The sequence below is a fragment of the Mya arenaria genome, chromosome 2, assembly GCF_026914265.1.
Source record: "Mya arenaria isolate MELC-2E11 chromosome 2, ASM2691426v1".
NCBI classification, from domain to species: Eukaryota; Metazoa; Mollusca; class Bivalvia; order Myida; family Myidae; genus Mya; species Mya arenaria.
Window position 1 is genome coordinate 16,539,157 of NC_069123.1, and position 14,547 is coordinate 16,553,703.

The following is a 14,547-nucleotide window of genomic DNA, read 5'->3' on the forward strand; positions in this document are numbered from 1 at the left end:
CAGAAAAAAGGTTGTGTTTTTCGCTATATTGTAGGCAGGGTCAAACTTTTATGAAACAACATCACAATGTTATGTTTATCAAGCCAATCAAATGTGAAGGTTAAGTATGTCTGTTTTGAGCAGAAAATAGTAAATGTATTTATCATAGCAATGGTGTCATCAGTGGCATCATCCTTATTGGTGTGCAAAGAATATAACATTTGCAAACAAAAGAATGGTGGTATGTAACCTTATGGTAAGATGTAAACAAAATATGCTCTGATAAAAATGTAACAATATGTAGTATCCAGCAGTGTGGTGAAAATGGATTTTAGTGCAAATCAATGAATTGGATGATCAAATAGGTAAATAAAATATATCATGACTTGTCACTTTGTTAAAATGCGAAACTTTAACATTGAAAAAACTGAGCGCTGAAAATTTTGAAAAGTATACTGTGAGAAAAAAATATGGCGACACAAACATTAATAAATGCAGATGTTGACCTTGATTTAAAACGCAAACGCAGTGAAACCTCAAGCGTGAGCGAACTAGATACAAGTAGAACAAAAGGAATTGAAGCAGAGGGAACAACGAAGGAAAAACAAAAAAAGAAGAAATCCAAAAAAGCTGAGATAAATGAGGATTCTGACATGGCTGATATAAAAGAAATAATGAAACAGTGGAAGCAAATAAACACTAAATTAGAACGATTAGAAAGCAAAATTGAAAAGGCTGTACTAAAGGGTGATGGGACAATAAGAAGCAGCATTAAGGATCTTATGACTGAAATGAAGGAAGATCTTTTGAAGTCTGTTACCAACAGAATTGAGATTCTTGAAGGGAAATTGTTTGAAAAGGAAGAAAGTAGTGAAAAGCTTGCACAGAAAGTTACGGCGCTTGAAGAACAGCTAGAAAAGAATAAAGAAGAAACATTCAGAGTGAATAATCAGTTAGATTTCGAACGTGAGAAACACAGAAAATTTGAAAATGAAAGTGAACAATATAGTAGAATAAACAATATAATAATCAGAGGTTTACCAGACACAAATCCTAGGGAGACAGCAGAAGAAACACTTACAAAAGTACAACAATATTTACAGGATAAAGACATTATTGAGCTCAAGGCAAGTGATGTAGACATGGCACATAGACTGCCAAACAAGAAGTCACAAAACAGGGATGTGATTGTCAAACTAGCTTCAAGATTCAATAAAATGTGTATTATGCGAAACCGTAGAAATCTTCGGGGCACTGGGGTCTTTGTAAACGATGACTTGACACAGCTGAACTTGCACGTGCTAATGTGTGTTAAAAAGAAAATGATTGACGAAGTGAGTGAAGCATGGTTCAGTAGAGGAAAGATTTTCTACAAAACCTCAAATGGCCAAGTTCATCTTGTCAAGTATGAAGACTATGACCATTGGATCGATTTACCTTGGCCTTTTCATAAATAAGAACAATGTTAACCCCAGTCTGTTTCTTCACCGGTGGAACTTTTTATTACAAGTATAGATTACACCTTCACCTGTATAGTAACAAAATAACCTGATACAGTAAATATTTAATCCCTTTGTATGTTTTAAACTGTAGCAATAGTGATTGTGTTTTATACATTGACACTTTGATACTTTAAATGCTAAGGGATTTGTAATGATGAACAAAATCCTGGTCTTTGTTACTGAGTGTTTGTTTACTGTCAATGAAAAAGTACATGCATTATCATCGGCTGAAAGTTTTTTGTTTTTTTTTAGGATTACAAATAGTGTTCTTTCTTTGTTACTTTTGAAAAACCAATGTTTATTTACTGCCTTTGAGCAATCCACCCCTTAATACTTATAGTAAATATACATATACTGTTTTTTTTTACTTCCAATGGTTTTTCCTTTTATTATAAAAGGATAACAGTGAATGATAAAAAATTATTTGTAAAAGTATTTTTCATTTTTACACACACTATCCATGTCCTTTATGCTTGACATTTTCAGGCTTTCAAATAGCAATTTCGGTCAAGCAAGGGTATATATGGATTAGATAAGCGCACTATTACACTGGGTGGAATTGCGCATTTAAAACAGTTTAAAATAAAAAGATAAAGTTTCAGATAAAGTTATACAATATAACATTTATAATGACAAAACAAAATCATTTGTGCATGGCGTAACTGCACTTTTAAAACAGTCTAGATACAGAGTCATAAAATAATTATTTTTAATTTCAAAACAAAATCATTTGTGCATGGTTCATGTTAATTTGTTTTACAAACATATCATTTAGTTTGTCATGTGATATAGGCTTACTCAGTGTATTATTATATTGTATCCTAGTCATAATACACGTTTGTAAATTCTAGATGGATTTGTAATATAAGTAGTTCTCATATACTGAAAGTATTGTTAATGTTAATGGATACATCGTTCTACTACGTTGTATTTATCTTTTGATATCAGCACGATGTTAGGGTTTTCAGTTATCTTTTCCTTCTTGCTTCATGTTGGAAAGAATATGTCAACTTATTGAACAAAAACAAATAATACAATGTCATTCCAAAATCATTTTCGCTTTTAGTTATTAGTATATCTTTCTTAACCTAGACTAACTAGCCTTTTCACTAGTTTGTTTTACCTCAAGTCAAGTTGTTGTTTCAATGTACTAAATAGCTTTATCCCTAAAGTATTATATACTAAAATGAAACTGACTACGCACTCTTAGATTATACAATTCCATGACAGCTCTGCATTGTTTTCTGTTGTTTTTCTGCTTTTATTTTGTTTTAAACTTAGGCCGACTGCTTTTGAATTACAAATCGTGTATACTCAATAGCAAATTTGTCTAACAACTTACAAAACCAACTACCTCAACAAGATCCATTTATCCACACTTCAAACATGTTATATGTCGTATCATATGTTATGCATACTACTCTCTTTCACTCTACTTCCCACTACTCTTTATAGCACAATGTGGATGTGTTTTGTTTTTTACACGAACTATTTGGTACTGTAATGATTATAAAAATATGCACATTTAATGTTAAGGGGCTAGCAGCTAGAACAAAACGTAATGATGTCCTAAATTGGTTAATATCTCAAAAATATTCAATATGCTTGTTACAAGAAATACATTACTCCAATGCCGACAATAAATACAAATGGGGGGAAATGTGGAACGGCGAACTTTTCTTAAGTGGAGATAGCACAAATAGCAAAGGGGTTGGTATTTTTTTAAACTCTAATTTGTCCCATAGTTACATAGATTATAAAGAAATAATAACAGGTCGTTTACAAATGTTATCACTGAAGATAGGCAGCCTAGATATCGTTATAATAAATATATATGCGCCAAATACTGACGATACAGATTTTTTGCATCATATAGAAAAACTGCTGGAAGAAAATTCGGATAAAACAGTACTAATAGGTGGTGATTTTAATACAATTCTCGATTTTAAATATGATAAACTAAATGGTTGTCAGAACACACATATCAAATGTTCAAATAAATTAAAACAAATAATGAACGCTTACGATTTAGAAGATATTTGGCGGGTCTTAAACCCCTACAAGAAAATGTTTACATGGCATTCAAATACAAAGCCACCAATATTCTGTAGATTAGACTATTTCTTGTCATCATCAGAGCTAACAAACATCACTTCAACTTGCGAAATAAAACCTGGTTTTAAATCAGATCATTCAATTGTAACATTAGCCTTAAATGAAGTTCAAGATAACCGCGGTCCAGGCTATTTCAAAATCAACAATTCATTATTAACAGATGAAATTTATATAAGTAAAATTCGGCAATCAATTATTGAAATTGTAGAATGTAACAGAAATTCGAACCCTAATACACTCTGGGAGGTTATTAAAGGAAGAATCAGGGACGATTCTATAAAATATTCAGTCTTTAAAAGAAATAATGATTTAAAAGAAGAAAACAAAATATTGCAGAATATACGAAATATAGAAACCGACCTTCATAGTTCACAAACAAATGAAAATCTAGATAAATTAAACAAAGAAAAAGAAAAATTAAACAAACTTAACGAAGAAAAGATAAAAGGGATATTAATTAGATCAAAAGCCGAATGGATCGAAGGGTTTGAAAAAAATACTAAATATTTTGCAAATTTAGAGAAAAAACGATCACTACAAAAAACATTCAATCAGCTAAATATTAATGGCAATCTTGTATCAGATAATAATCTAGTTCTAGCTCATGCAAAATCATTTTATGAATCGCTTTATAAGAAGGATGACTATATAGAATATCCAGAAAATACCCCCTTCTTTCAAAATGAGAATAACTGTCTTTCAAATGAAGATCATAGGCAGGCAGATCTTACTGAATATGAATGTTTTAACGCTTTAAACGCAATGAAAAATAACAAAAGTCCCGGGTCGGATGGTCTGACAGCGGAATTTAATAAAACTTTCTGGAACGAAATAAAAAAATACTTAGTTAAGTCTTTAAATTATTCATTAGAAATTGGAAGTTTGACAGAATTGCAAAAACAAAGTATTATCACCCTTCTTCCGAAAAAAGATAAAGATATAACTCAAATAAACAATTGGAGACCAATTTCGCTTCTTAATATAGATTATAAAATAGCTTCAAAGTCAATTGCCAATAGAGTAAAACCATTCTTACAGAAGATTATAAGTTGTGATCAGACAGGTTTTATCAAGGGGAGATATATTGGGGAAAATGTCAGAATTCTTCAAGAAGTAATTGATTTTACAAATGAAAATGATAATGAAGGTTTGATATTCTTTTCTGATTTTAATAAAGCCTTTGATAGCCTCGATCACAATTTCCTAACAAAATGCCTTAAAAAGTTCAATTTCGGCAATGATATAATAAAATGGGTTCAACTATTTTATTCAGATGCCAAAGGTTGTGTTACGAATAACGGTTTTTTATCCGAGTTCTTTAATATACGTAAAGGTGTGAGACAAGGATGCCCTCTTTCCCCGTATTTATTCATTTGTTGCATCGAACTATTGTCTATTGAAATCAGTAAAAATGAGAATATCAAAGGTATAAAAGTAAACAATATTGACCTAAAACAAACCCTATTTGCGGACGATGCTAGTTTCATTTTAGATGGATCAAAAAAATCCTTCGACACTCTTATTAAAACTTTAGATAATTATGGAAGTATATCAGGATTAACTCTAAACAAATCAAAGTGCTCAATTTTAAGGCTAGGATCACTGAAAGATAACAAAACAAGATTCTGCGACAGCAATTTCGAATGTAACATGAACACAGCGCAGGCACTAGGAATTATATTCAGTAACAATTCAAAAGTCATAAATGATTTGAATTTTAAAGATAAAATGCTGGAATTCGAAGCCTGTTTAGAAAAATGGAAAAAATGGAATCTTTCGCTTTTAGGAAAAATAACAGTTCTGAAAACGTTTGCAATTCCAAAGTTATTGTACCCATTAACAGTACTTGAATCACCCTCACACACATTTTTAAATGATATTAAACAAAAAATGTTTAAATATTTATGGGACAATAAACCTGATAAAGTTTCAAGAAATCAGATTATACAAAGTTATGAAAATGGAGGTTTAAAAATGCTAGACATATTAAAATTCGAATGTGCAATAAAATCAAGCTGGGTTAAACGAATGCTGTTTCAAAAAGATTCAAAATGGGTAAAAATATATGAAAATATGATGGTTAGATTTGGAAAAGATTTTATTTTCAAATGTAATCTAGACCCGAATAAAATTGATAGGCTTGAAATAAAATCGAAATTTCTTCGTGATATAATTAAATCATGGGCAAGTGTAACATTTAGAAAAGAAGTAAACATTATAGCAAAAGAAATTATTTGGAACAATAGTTACATTAGACAACAAAACGATGACACATTTTTCTATAAGAATTGGTACAGCAAAGGTGTACTATACATTGAGCATCTGTATAACTTTCAACAAAAACAGTTTTACAATTTTGAGGATCTACACAGACTATACGATATTAACCAACATGATTACATGAAATATTACACGCTTTTGAAGTGTATTCCTCAAAATTGGAAATCAAAAGTAAAATTAGAGGAAATGAATTATAATGTACCTACGTTTTTTTTAAATAAGGTGACTGAAAATACTAAAATATGCAAGCTGGTATACCAGAAACTTATTTTAAACCAAAAACCAGTGCAAAATGCGAAAGAAGGAATATGGGAGGCAGAACTAAGCGTAAATGATCTAAATTGGAAAAATATTTATACCCAATCATTCAAACTTTGCATTGATACCAAATTAAGAGCATTTCAGTACAAATTTCTTCTTAGAATACTGCCTGATAATAGTAAACTTTATCGATACAATATTAGTTCTTGCAGTCTATGTGATTTTTGCTCTATGTATATAGATTCGAATAAACATATGTTTTGGGAATGCCATTCCACCCAAATATTCTGGAACAAAATAACACGCTTTCTTATAAGCATATTTGAGGTTGATATTTCGACAATAAACTACAGTGAGGTCACTTTCTGTAACTTTAAGTCTTTAAATGGAAATTATGAATATGCAATTAACTTCGTTATACTTCTTGCAAAATACTTTATCTTTAAATCAAAGTGTGAAGGAAGTACGCCTATCTTCGAGGCTTTTGTTCCATATTTTTCAAAGAGACTGCAATCTGAAAAGATAATAGCTATGGCCAAAAATAAATTGCATGCTTTTCTTGGTAGATGGATCCTAGTACTTAACAAGCTTAATTCTTGAATACCACAAGTTTACACCAATGTAAGAATGTAAATTTCATCCACATTGCTTTCTTGCCTTCTTCTATCTAACATTTCTTACTTTCTTAACTAACACCCAAAAAACAGAAAAAACACAATATTTTCTTCATGATTGAATTTGGAACACGACTTTTGTATACTTTATGAATATATGTATGATGTACATGTATATTTGAGAAAATAAAATTGAAAAAACAAAAGAATATAACATTTGCTCATATAACACAGAAAACACTAAACACAACATAATAACAAAGGACAACTAAAACAAAATTTAAATAACCTAAAATCATCTGCTGTACGGTTGGTGCCATCCTTCATCAGTTTTTTGGCAACAAATTTCGCCTGTACAGATAGAGAGTAAGAAACTCTTAAAGGTTATTTAATTCAGTATTAATCATGAATTTGTCATGAATAAATGACATGACGCACTACGACAAAAACAATGTTTTCAATACACAAACAAAAGGTCTGGGCAAATTGAATGACAGTGAAATAAAGATCTGCTGTATTAGATTCACTGTGAATTTCGTAAAAATCTCAAGCAAAACGAAAAATAATCAAAATAACTTTTAATAGAATACCTCGTCTTATTTCCTTTTCTTAGGTGGGTAAAAATCCCAGAGTCAAAACTTGGAAAAATATTTTCCGACTCTGACGAACTTATTATCTATTTAATACATGTTTGTTATGTAACCAAATGCATCCTTGTCAAATTCCAATATGCACCAGCGATTGTTTATTTGCAACAACATCTTTCTTACTTTTTTTTTCATTTATATAGAACATAACTGTAACATTAACACTGACAACGATTTACGCAGTTCTTCTTTCACTTTCATTAAAATTGACAGGAAGCTAGCGTGCACCTGTTTCCCCCACTTTTTAGACCATGTGCTTCGAAAACTGTTTATTTTTCTGTCACACATTAAATAGGATTTTTTTTAATTTACCCGAGATATAATAAAAGAACTTGAAATAAATGACCAAAATAGATCTTAGCATTGTTGTTTTTCCACACCATTGTACTTAGCGAAAAAGCGGAAGGTGTCCATTAATTTGCATAATGGGCGGAGTCAATATTATGCAATTGAGTTTGAGTGCTGCTAATTGACAGTTACCGATCAGATTCTAGATCGATAATCACTTGTCACTTCGGGTGTTAATTGCTCTTGCGGATTAAACAAACATTCAGATCATGCCTTGAGGCTTCTTTCAGACGATACCCACTCTCACACTGAAATTCTCCTGGGTGAAAACTGACACATACTACAAATTTATGATGGGTCAATTTTGGGTCATTTACAATTTCTGTGCTCAAAACCAAAATACTGAAGCCAATATTTAGAAAGTTCATTCAGGATTTGAGAATTGTTGCTGAAGAAATTATGAAAAATGAGGGATTTAAAATTTTGGAAAAATGCACTTGCCTGTTCGGGCAACCACCTGGGAATTTTGACTTGTCCAAAACGGGATTTACTTGTCCCACGCTTTGGGCAACCCTGGGTTACGAAGACTGCTTTCTTACACTGAATTCAACAAATATGTCATTTTTGGTAAGAGCAGCATAAAATAATTACCTGAGAATCAGTTAGTTGAACATCATGCTTGTCTATGCCCAGTTTGACAATGATCTGTGCAGGGTCACTGACAGAATTTTTGAGATCCTTGAGAGAAAGCGTTTCCATGCAAGTCTGACAGTCAGACATAGCAGACACATCACCCTTTTCCAAAGCCACCTGTAGAGTTAATACATCAGAGTTTATGTCAGCTCATATCAGCAAAGCATCAGTAAACAATAAGCTGTTTAGTTGGTATACTTCAAAATGGAACTAATAGGATGAATATTGAAAAGTATATATCTTTTTTCATATTGCATACAGTTATCAGGATTGTTACTGTTATAATGAGTTTATGTCAATACAAGCAGTGATAAGATTGAATGAACACAATTGACTGTTTTGTGAATATTTAACTCTTTAAATTAATTTTTATTAAGGGTACTCTACTTTTTTCATTATCTGCCTTATAGCATTTTTATTTCGACTGCCTTTTCCCTTGTTTTTTTTCTTCAATCCCTTCTTAATGGTGTCCATGTTCGAGACAAGGTCAGCTGCAGAGATTTCCTCAATCTTGTCCACAGGAAGTTCAGCCACCATGGATCCCATCTGGGCTACTGCAGCACTGTCCAGCTTTACATCGCTAGATGCATAACATTTCTCCATAATTATCCCATCCTAAAAAAATATACAAAAGTAGTAAGAAGTAAACAAATTTCTGATATCATAAAATCCAGTACTATGTCACAGATACATATGAATTACCGGTAATGCAAACTACTTTCAGACTTATACAGTAAAACTGCAATAACTGGAGAAAGCAGTGCCCAACCTAAAACCGAAGTTTCCTGCAGTTGGAGTAATCCAAGTTTCCATTTTACTACTTTATAAAATGCCTTTTTCAGATTTTGACTTCAAAACACTTCATATTTATATTCATTTTCAAATTCAAAACTTTTATTTCTTCCAATTAAAAGCGAAATTACATCAATTACATGTACTTTGTCATACTGGATGTTCATTTCACGCTGCAGACACCATTTATTTCTTACATTGTGGAAAATCCATAATATGTTGAAAGGGTCATTTACAGTCCACGCACTTAGCGTCTCATTATCTTCTCTCCTTCATAATCTCAAATATCCTTATCTATTAATATCACATGATAATTGAGATGATATTTATGGTGAATTTCGGTTTTCACACTTCACAATTTTTCTTTTGTCTGTCATTCCAATTTTACAATTTCCGAAAATTTGAGCAACTGTCAATAGATTTTAGCACACAGCTTCAGGAAAATGTGTAAACTTATCACCTCAAGTTATTTATAAGCTTTAGTGTATTTGGGACCAGCAATGGTGCTTGCAAGACTAGGTTTGGAGTTATCGTCAGTAGATTTAATATGAAAATAGAAGGAATAACTTTTGAGACCTAGCCATGACACATTACCTCAACCAATCCACAGTTGAGTTATCGCCTGTTTGTGTTATTGCAGTTTTACTGTTGTCCCCCACATAGAAGAGATATTTCTTACATAGAATTCTGGCTTTTGTCTTCCAGTTGAAAAAAGTGTTGAACATGCTGGATCACAGGTGATGTTTGCAGGCATGTTCCTGTAGAAGGCACTTGGTAAATATGACAGGAGACTTGGATATTCTCTGCCTTGGTCCAAAACTTCGCAGGTAATGTTACTGTAGTCAGTAGGCAATGTGTAGCATTTCCTCAGAATATAGTTGCTAGCCTGTAAAGAATTTAATCTTTCTTAATATTAATTTGAATATGTTCATATATCCTTAACGGCATTGGTATCATGATATAATGTCCCTATATATTTCCAATACATTACTTAGGGCAATAAATTCTTATGTGACATCTTAACGCTTGTGCCACTATAATAAAAAAAACTCATATAATTAAAAATCCTATTAAAAGACAATTTATATCATATCTATTTTAAACATATGCATGATTATGTTCAAAAGGTTGAATTACAGCTAAATAAAATTCATATTTAAATTATACTATACTATTATATAAAGTCTGAGCTGTTAGATAGAGCAGTTCAAATATTCAACCATTATGACACCGGCAATGGTGCAGGAGTGTTTAAGACTTAGTTAAGTTTGGAGTTATTGTAAGTATATCTATGTATTAAGAAACAGAAAAACAGAAAGGACTACATAATATAATAATTATAACATAAAACAATATAATTATAATAATTAGTTAGAGGCTTGTATTTCAGCCCATCCTTAAAAACATAAAATGTTTGGAGCAACTCACCGAAAATACCCTGATTCAAAAACTAATCAACAGCTAAAGTAAGATTCCCCAAAACATTGAGTTATTGTTAACAATCTATTGTTCTCCAAATGTGCGGGAAGTTAATGACAAAGAATAATAAAACATAAGCACATTTGAACACATAAATGACATGAAATACAACGAAAGGAGCACTCCATGATGTACACAGCAATGAGATGAAATCGGGAGCACAGACTTTGGCATTAGCATAATATACAACAACAATAATACTGACGGACACAATGGTGATATGAAAAAAGACGACTGAAAAACTAATAGAAATGGCAGTGACATTCAATTATATAATGGGAACACCTAGGGAAATGACAGAGCTACCTGATACACCAAAGAGAGTAACAATGAACACAGAAGTGACATGAAAAATATTTATACTGAACTACCTGGGAAAATTAGAGTACTTTTCTACCATTTTCAAGGACTCAAGACAAAGCATCATCATTGCATACAACCTACTAAGAATGACTTTTAAGTGTCTCACTTGTCATATGATAATAACTTTATATAATATCTAAAATATTTTATTTTCATTAATTTTTAGCCTCAGTGCCACTACTGGTAATCAATGTTCTTATTAGCCATTAAATGGCAGGCCTTATTTGGCTTGATTTGCCATGAGGTAAAAGGTCAAAACTAATGGTGTAGTCACACTCTAGCGCATGATAGAAACGTGTGTATTGCGTGTGAAAATTTTAGAAAAATTACTTATACGCACAGCTTTCGAGCGTTTAAACCTGAGCTATCGACAACAGTCCATTACAAACGTATGAATAGTGTATGAACAGCGTTTGTATAACGAATAACCCGCGTACAGGTAGCGCATGAGAAAAGTTTGTGTACGTGTGTGAGCGTATGTCAACTTAAGTCACCGTCAGTGTAGCGTTTATCACCGTATGGGTAGCATATGCAAGCGTATGAGTAACGTATGCATAACGTATGTGAGCTTATGAGTAACGTTTGAGTAGCGCATACGCAGCGCCTCCTTTCGACTGTGGACTGTCCCAGTTCCTTCATTTCCAAACTAGACTTCAAGGTGTAAAGATGCCTGCAAAAAAGTATTCGGCCCGTGGCAAAGGAAAGGGCAAAAAAAGTAAACCTGCTGATGCCCCCTCTGATGTAGCTCATCATACATCTCAGGGGGCATTCGCAAGAAGTTTTTGAACGATCTTTGGTCCTGATTTCTGAGTTCAACCATAAGCTGGTCATACAGGCCAAACTGACGTCGTCGTCCAATCCATGGTCTCACCCAGATTTGGCGTCTTATTCTCCTCCTCCTTCTTCTTCTTCCTTGTCTTCTATTTCGTTAAGCATAACAAATTGTTAAATTTATAAGTTCGTAATGGTGTTGGAGAAGAGCTTCCTCCATCGTCTCTCTGTCGATCTACAACTGATGAAGATGAGGAAATGGGACTCTATATATATTTACAGCTCAACTGACCACTTTCATGCCATCGTATGAGATGCGTACTTGACATATGAGTAACGTACCTTTAGCGTTACTCTAGCGTATCAAGCTTATGTCTAGCGTATGATGAGCATAATGCGTAACGTATATGGTATATGCTCCCATACGCTAAAATCTTTTGAACATGTTCAAAAAAAAAATTGGCCTCTGCGTATAAGAACCTACACTGACGTATGTCAGCGTGATTTCAATTTATTGATCTTTACCCGCCTTATTGTGAAGTCATTTGATAAAATATTTTCGGTTACAGTCGGGTCATTCTTAATAATTTTCAGAATGAGTAAGAAAGGATTACTGAAAAGTTTTTTTAAATGGAATGAAATAAAAAAATTACAATTCTTAACTTAAATGAAATAATGAACTATTGGTGTAAATGGTAAAAATATTTATTAATGCATTAGGGATTGATGTCATTATCGGGGTTATGAACGCAATTGGGCAGGTCAAAGTACAGTCAAAGATAATGTCCGTCGGACAGTCGGTCATGTCCGGCAGAAATTTCTGTTTTTGTCCGACACAATGTCCGACGAAAATATTTCCAGTGAAAAAAAATGCAGTGAAAAGACATCAAAATCGGACATTTACTGTCAGGAAATTTTATAAGTCCTGATGAAAAAAGCCACTTTTATTTCAGTGAGATTTGCATTTTACCTATTTTTATTCACTCTGACACATGTTTACGTTTGCGATAAAGCTAGCTCTGTTTAAATTATGCTCACGTTCGGTTACGACTAGCTCAGCATGAAAGCGAGAGCGTCGCTGTATTTCATTGGTTCACGGAGATTTTCTTAGCCAATTGTTATTTTTATTACATATGCGTTCCGCTCTTGTTTGTCCTTGTCAAAAACACCGAGGTCACGTCAATCGAAGTAAAAGGTTGTATTTTTCAAACTATTATTAGTCATTTTTTAGTGTGTTTGTTTTGATTTGTATTAATAATCAAGTATTTTTTGTCATAAGCTTGTGTTATTTATTAAATTAAAAGGAAGTATAGAAACAATCACGTTTTAGACGCAAGTGACATTCCAGACAAACTTTTTGACAGTTCTGAAATAATTATATTTTAGTATTTTCTCAAATTCAAGTCAATCGAAGTAAAAGGTTGTTTTTTTCGAGCTATTATTAGTCATTTTATGGTGTGTTTGTTTTGATTTGTTTTAATAAGCAAGTATTTTTTGTCATTAGCTTGTGTTATTTATTAAATTAAAAGGATCTTAATAGAAACAATCACGTTTTAGACGCAAGTGACAATTTCTCCAGACAAACTTTTTGACAGTTCTGAAATAATTATATTTTAGTATTTTCTCAAACTACGATTACAATTAAGCATTCCAGATGAATTTTTTAAAATATTCTAAAGATGCTCAGCCAGGGCATAAATTGCAAATTTCATTTGCAGAGCAGAAACAGATCTGTTGGAGGATGAAATCAGCGATATGTTTGGGGAAACAGACTCAGAGGATAAGATTGTGGACTATCAAAGTGTTGAAGAAAATCTTAGGAACATTGAGTTTCTTTGTCGGGACATTTGAAATTGTGTATATGAAATAAATGAAATAATTTAGAATAGTCTATTAGTCTGTGTCACTGTAACTGCTATAAGCAATGCATTCAGTATTGTAAGAATTAATTGTATTGGGTAGAAGTTGTCGGACCGGGGTAAAAAATGTTGCAATAGGTAAAAAATGTTGCCACAGGTAAGAAGTTGTTGCGACAGGTAAAAATTTGGTCCTTGTCTGTCGCAATGTTCTATGAGCTAGAAAAAGTTTTCGCATTGACTGAAAGTATACCCTGATAATGACATAAAACTTGCAATTCATTCCTTTAATAATTCTCCCAGTGATCTCACTGGAATTGTTTATTATACGCCATTTAGAAACCTGCTTTTGACCATGTTTGTCCAAGATTAAGTGTCGTCTGAAAAGCAATATAAAAACTTCACTCATTAACCTAACCTTCACGACAATAGCTTCACTACTTTTATATTCTGTATACCAAACATTCTGTAAACTTACCTTTTAGAAAGTAACTAAGCCATGCTCACTGGGAGACAGAGATGTCAAGAGCTGTTTTCAGTACCATATATTGGTATCTATTAGTTTCATGTGTCATTGTCATGTTTATGTTTATGTTCAAAAGTTTGTATTGCCATAATTGTGTATGTCATTGTATGTGATACAATCTCATTTCTATCTAATGTATGCTTTGCTTGTGTATTCAATAACATGACTTTGTATATATGTCTTGAAATATTGTTTATGATCAATATTTTCATTAACTACAAAATATAAGTTTATTTTAAAAACAATATAACATCAAATTTTCAATATCTCCCTTTATCAAAGGAGTATTGACAATCTGAAGTTGATTTCCATAAAAAATATTATATTCATGCAGAGTAGTATTGCTTGACAAGGGAGATCACTGCTTCAGGAATTATCCCT

The 14,547-nt window shown here is 32.3% G+C and overlaps 1 protein-coding gene across 2 annotated transcripts in view; it reads right to left on the minus strand.

Moving 5' to 3' along the window:
• Positions 1-14,547, minus strand: part of LOC128208761 (uncharacterized) — a 140,169-nt gene that overhangs the window by 52,132 nt on the left and 73,490 nt on the right. For both annotated transcript variants that reach the window (XM_052912344.1, XM_052912334.1), the window contains exons 17-20: positions 9,851-10,057; positions 8,767-8,994; positions 8,338-8,496; positions 7,041-7,102 (exon numbers count right to left, since the gene is read on the minus strand). In XM_052912344.1, coding sequence (XP_052768304.1) covers positions 7,041-7,102; positions 8,338-8,496; positions 8,767-8,994; positions 9,851-10,057 — 656 coding nt within the window. The remainder of the gene's footprint in view (positions 1-7,040; positions 7,103-8,337; positions 8,497-8,766; positions 8,995-9,850; positions 10,058-14,547) is intronic.